Genomic DNA, 9,621 nt, shown 5'->3' with positions numbered 1-9,621 from the left:
ATTGTCCCTTTGATATTTTCTGGTAAATTTAGTGGATAGTTTCCATTTATATATTTAATTTTGTGTTTTCCTTGGTTTTTTGTGTTTTATTTCAGAAATTTATTTTTTTTAAATCAGGTGATCAAAAGAAGGGCACAACACCAAACTTGAAATATATGAGTGCATGAATAATAAGAGATACAGCCTTTTGTAGTTCTTTAACCTTTTGATGTATGTAGTTTGTATGCATGAAAAATTAAAGAGTAGTTATTTCTGCTATTTCTTGATATAGTTCAGATAGAATAAATGGAAATATCTATGTAAGATAGGTGTTGACAAATACAAATTAATTTAAGAAAGATAAAAAAACCTAGGTCCTGATGCTCTTCAAGAGCTAGAAATTTTGCACTCTGCAGATGCAAGTGAGATCCTCCTATTCTCTGTTGTTTCTCTTTAGTCATTTAAGAACATAAAGAACACCTTGATGTACATCAAAATAACCTTCTTTCACTAGGATTACCAGTGCAGGAGAAAGTTTAAAGATGACCTTTACAGCATTCAGTGTGTAGCCTAATTCAGGAGAGACTGGGAATAGTAAAAGTCAGAATGGTAAATATGGGCCAAGTGTTTCAGCTCCATCCACCTTTTGGATTATTATATATCTATGTATGAAGTTGATGAAATCCGGATTATTGCTTTGCTTTATTTTCTTTTTGTATCCAGCACTTCAATCTCATGATTTCTGGGGTTCACAACCTTAAATTTCTGAAAACTATGTCAGATGATTTGTCTCATTTGTTGTGTCCACGTTTCTTGTCTCAATATATGTCTTTACCAAGTCAAAACAAATAAATAAGTGATTATCTAAAATTTAAGTCATGTCAAAAAAATTTCTCCACCCAGTGAGTGAAATGCGGCACTGTATAACCTGAAGATATTTCTACTGATTATGGAGAGAATCCAATCAATATGAGACTCAAAATTCTATTGCATGATTTTCATTAAATTTTCCACATAAAATAATATTTTGTTGTTTTACTTTTTACACATTGTTATCATTTTTTCTAATATTTATTCACCCCCAGAGCATTACTGAAATGAATTATTTGAACAGAAAATATAAAAGGTCATTTATATAAAACATTTAATAAAAAGACTACTACACGGTATTTGTTAAATAATCTATGAGGGTATACTCTCTTCTGTTCCTCTTTCTTGTTGTCCCTTAATTAGAAAAAAAACATTTTGAACCTCTTTCAATCAGTGGAGAGAAATCATTCTTCTGTTTTGTAAAATTCTTGCTCAGCTCAATAGCATTCTGATAGCTTTTTAAGTTAGTCACCACTTTCTTATTTCAGGGGAATTGAGAGAAAAATACTCTCACCAAAATTGTGAATTATTAATTTCTGGGAATTTTCTATATGTACTCTTCTTAGCATGCTACATCAGCAATTTTGTTTTAATTTAAAGAACATGGTTTATATGATCAGGCAACTATCGTTCTGAGGTAAATATTTCTTATTCATTTGATGTTTCAAAATTAATTTTTTGTTTACCTATATGTCCTTGAGAATAAAGCTAAGAGTTCTTTACCCTGATATTGAATTCATTAATTTTCATGTAGGTAATTGAAACAAATATAGATTGGCATTATCATTGTATTTCTATTTATGTAATTTTTAAATTTACAGAGATCCGCTACTGATCTTGTAGGACTTTGTAAATAAAGTCAGTTTCTTCTGAAGTTTACCTCAATAAAATTCTTCCAAACCTCATAAACTAGACATTAATTACCTATAGTCATGAAATCAATTATGTTTTTACATAATATTTATTCATTAAGAGGTATTTAAATCATTTACTGAGTCTATACATAGCCACACATATAAATTTTGAATAGCCATTCACTTGGCCAAGTCAACTTTGATTGATCCAAAGGCATTCCAGATGAAAAATGTTTCGAGATTCAGATTTTAACTTAATGCTTTCTTAATTGCCTTTACTGGCAAAAACAAAATTTTGTCATATGAATAAAGATAGTATCAAGAGGGAAAATAAATTGTTTTATTTCTTAATATTTTAAATAAACTTAAAGATATCATTTCTTACATTTTTAATTTTTCAAATTTTCTATGGAATGGGCGTGTTCTCAAGTTTGGTCAGGAGTTGTGATCGAAGGCTTAGTAGTCCATTTTAGAAGTTAGACAGTTTGAACGTTCATTAAACACAAACTTGTGAAGTCTAAATCAAGTACCACGTTTGACTTTCATGTTCGAAATTTTCGGAAATGTTGAAGGCCAACATTCCAATAAATGATATCTTCTCTGCGACCAAGAGATCAGTTTAGCCTAAAACATAAAGGGGTCTGGTCGTTCAACCAACATGTAAGCCAACGCTAGGTCAGGATTTTTGAAACTCCCCATAGTAGAGTAATCGTTTACGCAAGTTCACATGGGACCGTGGGCGTATTACGGGAGACAAATTAGATATTGTGGAAAGTCCCTAGGAAGTATCTGCATTGTATGGTTTTGTATATTTCAGTGTTAAAATCAATAAGGATGCTTTTAGGAGATGGATGGTTGGGAGATCGGCGTGGATAAGATGAATGGCTGCGTAGGAAGGTTAGTTCGATGGCGAAAGAGGGTTTGACTTGAAGCTCATAAATCCATTTCACGGCCAGTGCAAAGAGCCTTCACACGTTACGCATTCTTTGCCTAAATAATCAAGTGGATGGTAACACAGGTGCATGAAACAGGAAACGGGAAATGAAAATTATTCCACTTAAGAGATAAACTCTAGATTGATCGCATATGTACGGGAAGAGAATATTCTGTCAAATAAAAAAAATCCTAAATGTTTTGATTCCAAGAAATGGCCATATGGCCTCCTGGATGTCGAAAAAATGGGTATCAGAGCTTGTTTTACATATATGCATGTGTGTGGGAGGCGGTATAGGATATTCACACGAGGGTGGAACAAAAAAATCGGCATCTTCTCTCCTATCTCTCTCTCTCTCTCTCTCTCTCTCTCTCTCTCTCTCTCTCTCTCTCTCTCTCTCTCTCTCTCGCTCTCTCTGGCCTTCTCGCTGCCTCTCTCGCTCGCGCTCGCTCTCTCTCTCTCTCTCTCTCTCTCTCTCTCTCTCTCTCTCTCTCTCTCTCTCTCTCTCTCTCTCTCTCTCTCTCTCTCTCTCTCTCTCTCTCTGTTGAGAGATGGACTATCTGAGAGTGGGGTCATGAGGAGGCGGTGGAGTTGCACATACACTCCGGAATGGGGAATGCGGTGACGTCTCTACGGTCCTTATCAATTCTGGGCATGGGCTGACCCAAGGAAGTATTATGCAGCTCCCTGATGATCCTGTTGAACTCTGACCCAGAGAGAGAGGCGTCGAGGAAGTAAGGCACCATCTGCCGCTTGTTCGGTGTGATGAACTTCCTATGGCCAGTGTAAGCTCTCAACCCCTGCACAGAGATCGACGAAGATTAGACCAACTCAAAAGAGATAAAAGTAACTGCAGTAGACAATACCTTGAGGATACGGGCCATGTTTCCGCCGTGAGAGGGCATAAAAACGTTGCTCTTCTCGGCGATGATGAAGTCGATTGCGGCGAGAAGGGAGGCCTTGTTCCGGAAGGGCTTAAGCTCCCTTGGCGTGGAGAGGTTGTGCTTGTTATATAGGCGAGGGAATTCTTGGACAAGCGGCTTTAGGGCGGTGGCGGCGCCGCCAAAGGGCTCGCCGCCCGCCCAGAAGATGTTGGCGTTTCGAGGAGCACCGAGGGCTTTGAGTAGGCGAGTGACCTCAAAAGCTGTCATGGGACAGAGGCCAGCAGCCTTACGAGCCTTGTAATCCATCTTGGTCTTGTCCGTGAGAAACTGTGGGCGGAGCTCACGTTCCTTGCGGATGATTTCGTCGTGGCGGTGTCCGAGGCCGGCCGAACAGCCTGTTCGAATCCAGACATCCTTTTCAAGACGAAGGTGTAAGGCGATGTATGGGCCCCGGCTCCTCATCCGCGAGGCCAGCCTGTTGCCCAGCTCACGCAGGCGGGGTGCAAATCTAAGCGCCTCGAACGCCACCTGCGAGGCAGAGTAACGAGGATCCACCCACCAGTTAGCACGGTGATCGGTCCACTGCGAGCAAGGGCGGATAGGTGGAGGAGAAATTTCGAGAATGGGTTATAATTTTGGAGAAAGACGTGGATAGCGAAAAATTAGGGAGAAGAGTGACATGGCCAGATTGAGGGAGAGAGGGGGGGGGGAGAGAGAGAGAGAAAAAGAGAGACGATAGTTAGGGTTATTAGAGGGAATCTTGAAAATCAAGAGCACGGACGAGCGGGAGAAAATATAAGAATGTAGGTGAATTCAGATAAACAAGAAGCGTAAGAGAGTTAAAAAATTAAGATATGAGTAATAAAATGGAGGGATAAATGGGCAAGTAAGGAGAACAACAGTAAGTAAGAGAGGATGTAGAGAAAATTTTCCAGAAAGAGATTCCACGCGACCAGAAAGAGAGAATAGATATAGGGAAAATAGAGAGGCGACAAAAAATGAGAGACAGAGAAAGAGAGACGAGGATTGGGTAGTGAACATTGGGCAAATCGAAAAACTATAAAAGACCGAGAGAAACAGAGAGGAAAAGCGATAGCAGAGAGAAAGAAAGGAGAAAGATAGCTGTGAAAATGGGTAAAGAGAAATGTAAGGAGACAAAAAGAGAGGAGAAATAATTGAAGATAGAGAAATAATGAAGCTATAAAGAACATATATACCAATGGGAGAAGAATGAAGACGATGATCAGTGGCGGCGTAGAATGAGAGAAAGAGACAGAGAAATAGGAGAGAGGGAGAGAGAATGGAGTAACCTTGCAGCGGAGCTTCTGGAGATCAGGTCGTAGGTCCTTGGCGAGGCGAGAGTCGAAGCCACGCAGGACAAGCACTGCTTCTCTATTTAGACGCCGCTGGTACGTGGAGCGGATCCACTGCTCGGTGACGTGGGGAGGCGTCGGCACCTGGTTCACCGGTCTCCTCGTCAAATGGCTTGTGGGTAGGGAGGACACTACCTTCACATCATCCGCCAGAACTCGCTTGAAATGCTCCACGTCGAAGATGTCCGCAAATTCGCTACCCACAGCAAAAATAAGAGAGTCCCTGGTCAAGTTTCTTGTTCACAGATTTTGCGATCGAAAACTCTCAAAACTCAAAATAATTGTAATGGACCATTCATGGTCCTCCCGCCAGTGCGGCTGTCTGTAATTCTCAGCGGGAAGATGATGAACAAAACAAAGACGATGACGAGGCGAGACGAGAAGAGGAAAAAACGGAGGCGTTGACGGGTAAAGGCTGAGGATTACCTTTCGTCTCCCCAGACTTGGTTGACCTGTAAAACAGGAACAACGAGAGCGGCCCCCAGAATCCGAGCGATAACAACAGCGTCGACGATCTGGTTCCGCTGCTGGTTCAGCCCACCCGAGACGCCTACCATGAGATACTTCCGCCTGTCCTTCTTAATTGCCTGGGATGTCTGCCTATACCCTTCACTGAAATGAAGGCATGGTCGGTAACTCATATCGTCTGGTTGCTTCCAGAATTCTCTAACTCCTTTGTCTTCCGCGACCGGCGCCATCGCTGGCTGAGAGACGCCACCACCGAGCTGGGCAGTCGAAAAATGAACGGCCAACTCTTGACTTGTTGTGTTACAGGGTATCGACGAGAAGGCTACCAGCGAATCAAGCTGCTCGCTAAGAATTAACATCCCAACTAGTGCTAACACGCAAACGAATACGAGGAAGACCGATCTACTGACGGTGCTGAAGAATCGGGCTCGCGTTCTTGATCTCTTACTTGGGGATTTTATGACACCTTGAAGAGACGGCGAGGGAATCGAGCGGATGATCTGCGATGGTACTGCTATGTAAGAGAGCTTGATCTTCGCGCTCTCGTTCTCGGAGGCCATGAGCCTGTCCACAAAGACGAAGCTCTCTCTCTCTCTCCAGTTCGCTTTATTTCTCGTGCCTGGCAACAATCTGAATTGCTCCTATTTCATCAGTTGTTTTAATCAGCAATTCCGTCTCTTACTGATGGCGGATACGCGGTCAACTAGTTGATCCCCCACGCTGAACTATTGACCGGTTCGCCCAGTCGGGGACGACGATGGGCCACCGAACGATCGGAGAAATAGCAGCTACGCGGCAACTTCTCTGTAAAATGGGAGAAGGCCTCACATTTGACGTGTCAACAACCTCCGACGTGGACTTCCACGGTGGCCTTGTAACTGGGCCTCCCCTTCTCCGACTCAACCCATGGGCGGCTAACTTCGAGCTACCCAGTTCCAGGGGCCGGCCTGCGACGCGGTGAAGGACAAAGTCCGACGGGGTCCTCCAGCTGTCATCTGATGCCATCACCCTTCGCAGTGACGTCTGCGACAAGAAGCCGAGGGAGCAGCTGGCGGTCAGCGTTCTCAAGGCTTCTTACGGCTGTTTCTTGGCGTGTCGTAAGGGAGTCTCCAAAGGGAGAGAATATAAAAATTTTCTGGTATGAATAGATGGCCATTACGCTGCCGAGACGAAAGCCGGCTACGCCCAGACGATGGACCGACGGCTCGAACCGAGACGCTCGTCAGATAACTTCGGTAGACGGTGGGCTCCGGCTCCCCGGTTCGATCGGGTATGATCTGTTCGGATTAAGACGCAACGTCGCCTTCACTGCCCGAAGCGAGAGTTTGAAGAATCCAATCGTCTTCCGGTTGATGGCGGGTTCTTTTCAATCCCTGTCTCCCTCTATGGTTTCAACTTGCTGTTCGCTTTTAAAGTTGATTTTAGAATAATGAAGGAAGTTATCCATTAATGCTAGATTATCATACATAGAGAGACAGAGCGGGTGAGAGAGAGAGAGTGTGTGTCTATATGTGTTTGTGAGAGAACGAGAGAAGCGTCCAGAGAGAATGGGTTATGCTGGGTTGGGGTTCTTTCTATCGTAGGAAATCCAGTTGCAGCTCCTGGGTATTTTAAAGGCTCAAATTGTTCCCACTTCTCACGAGCAGCCGTGTTGTGGTCAGCGGCCATCGGGCAATGACCCCAGCAGTTGGTATCCCTCTCAAAGCCGTTTGGTCGAGGTCAGCGGGGGCACAATCAGGTCAACTGATGAAATCTTATGGGCCCCTTCAGTAACCTTAAAGCTGACGTCTCCAGAGTCATAAACCAAGTTAGGTAGCCAACGTCGGCAAGTTATGAGCGCAGAGGATAACTGCCAAGAGGCTTCATATATTGTCTCAAGTCTTCGCCCAGTAACTCTTTCATCAAAATGCAGTAATTTTAGGTTCGCAATATGTCAAAATGTATCAGCCTAACATCGCAAAGTACTTAACCGAACTAACCAAACACAAAAATTATGGGTGGTCTTATCTACTTTGATTCAATAGACTATCCAAGGAGACTAATGAGAGAATAATATTTTAATTAGATCGCGCGAACATCAAGGAGATGGGTCATTTCGATATATCTGTCTATTAATATACCAAGATAATCAAAATTATTTTTTATTCCATGTAATTATATAACCATATAACAATAAAATTTGAAGCAAAGTATTTTTTTCATAAAAATAAATTTAAGAAAATAAGGACCACGGACATAATTATGAGTCATCTTTAAAAGATTCACCTTTAGTCCTGATGCCTATGTAACTCGCTCAATTATCTTTAGTCAGTCCATCCTTTGCCTTGATTGTCGAGCACAGATGCCATTTAGTTTATATGTAGATAAAATGTTTAGAAAATAATTTATATATTAAATTTAGGAATTCTATCTAATCTTATAAGTCAAACGGGTAAATCTTAATTCAAAAAATTATAAGGTGAGAAAATATTACTTCTATTCTACTGGTTTATAATTTTCTTACAGCACAATTTACATAATTTTATAGAATATTTTAATGAGAAGTTATTAAATATAATAATATTACTTTAACCAGCGCTTTGTTAGCATTGGGTGACAAAGATCTTGGGGTTTGTATGTAATGTATGCAAAGGGAGTGGGATGAAGTGGTTTTATCCTTGTTGATTGTGGTATAGATGGTGGGGATACACACCAATGAGTCATGAAGTGAGGTGACTGGTATGGTCTTTTTGACATTCACATCAGCAGATATGGAAGTGGGTACATGCCAGCGAGGAGCAAAGTTGATGTATAACCTAAGATACCTTCAATGATGATAACATACAGAAGACAATGAAGAAATGAGTTTAAGAAAGATCAAATATTTCACTAACCTCATCCTCACATGCTCAATGGCCCAACTAGAGATATCTCTTCATAGGTATTGACCACATTACTATATATTCTATCTTTTACTCTTGAAACTCGTGAACAGACCCAGGAAGACTCTGAACAAAAAAACCATACTACTTTTTGTAGTTAGGACTAAAACCCAATGGTATCTTTTTACATATATGGTAGTGTTCATTGACTCAGCCAGGGCTATGGATGCATAGAGGAAATATAATGGATTTGCCCATAAAATCCTTAGGGATCCTTAGATATCACATTTTAAAGTTGGAGCAATCTGAGCAATTGATTTTTCCCCTCTCTTTGATCTGCATCATGAAGCGCTAGTATTATGTGGAATCCTAATATTTCATTAATATGATGAAATTCAAATATTTATTAAGTGCAGACTCTTTTCCTAGATTTTTCCAAAAAATAAATCTTTCATGAGAAAACCTACGTTTAAGTCACACATTGAATCATGTTCTGCCACGTATGCTCAAAAAGGTAAAAATGTATTGCAACACAAGTATATTCTTCAATGTACCAACTTTTTGTGCCCTAATGTAAACTAAAATTAAAAAAATCATAGAGAAACACAACAGAATCATAGGTTGATGCCAATTATTCTCTTCAGCTAATGCAAAATATTAACCCCAATGCATTGAGTAGATTGCGACAACAGGCAAAGCAAATAAAAGAGAAATAAATGCATTCAAAGTCAATTTTTAACTGAGTGTATAAACATATTTGACCTTATTAGAGTTATTTTATTTATCAAATCAAACTCTGAAAAATGCAAAATTTCCAAAAGTATATCAAACTCTTTGAGCCAAAATAACAAGCTTTTATGATTAATTTGAAGCTAATATGTAAGTGAAATATAGGAAAGTGAGAAAAAAGATGGATTTTATGTGCTAAATAAGTCTTCTCTAGGTGAATTTCGTTTTAAGTGTTATTATATTTATTCTTAAACAGAATTGTTCGAACAAAATTGTATATTCCAACATCCAAAAAACTGTATGTGTGGTACTCTCTTGGCCCATGTATTATTCTAGTTAATGACTATAATGGCCAAATAATCATTTGTTTATAGCCTTATTAATTATTATGTGAATAAAGAGATTACTTAACCAATAATATATTTTTCCCATTTTTTGGGTACAATTAACCAATAATCTTTAATGTCAAATTACATCTCATAATTTAAAACATAAAAGAGAGAATATTTACCCTCTCGTGGAACCTTTCATCATCGTAAATTACTCTGACCGTATACTCCTCCATCTGTTAAATTAAATAAGATCACATAGTGTATGTTCAAGTACCAAAACCTAATACTTCATCCTAATAAGTCATGATATGTTGAAAATATCTTCTTTCTTTAATGT

General features: G+C 40.1%; 1 protein-coding gene across 1 annotated transcript; it reads right to left on the bottom strand.

Annotated features, from left to right (window-relative positions):
• Nucleotides 1-3,067: 3,067 nt before the first annotated feature.
• On the bottom strand, nt 3,068-6,011 carry LOC144712841 (O-fucosyltransferase 20-like). The gene is made up of 4 exons (XM_078587187.1): nt 5,321-6,011; nt 4,832-5,090; nt 3,504-4,049; nt 3,068-3,437 (listed from the first exon to the last, which is right to left on the bottom strand). The coding sequence occupies exons 1-4, from the start codon at nt 5,920-5,922 to the stop codon at nt 3,210-3,212; spliced, it is 1,635 nt and encodes a 544-aa protein (XP_078443313.1). The 5' UTR covers nt 5,923-6,011; the 3' UTR covers nt 3,068-3,209.
• Between the last annotated feature and the right edge of the window lie 3,610 nt (nt 6,012-9,621).

The sequence above is a fragment of the Wolffia australiana genome, chromosome 15 (genome assembly GCF_029677425.1).
Source record: "Wolffia australiana isolate 7733 chromosome 15, ASM2967742v1".
NCBI lineage: Eukaryota > Viridiplantae > Streptophyta > Magnoliopsida > Alismatales > Araceae > Wolffia > Wolffia australiana.
This window is presented reverse-complemented; position numbering and strand designations above follow the sequence as displayed.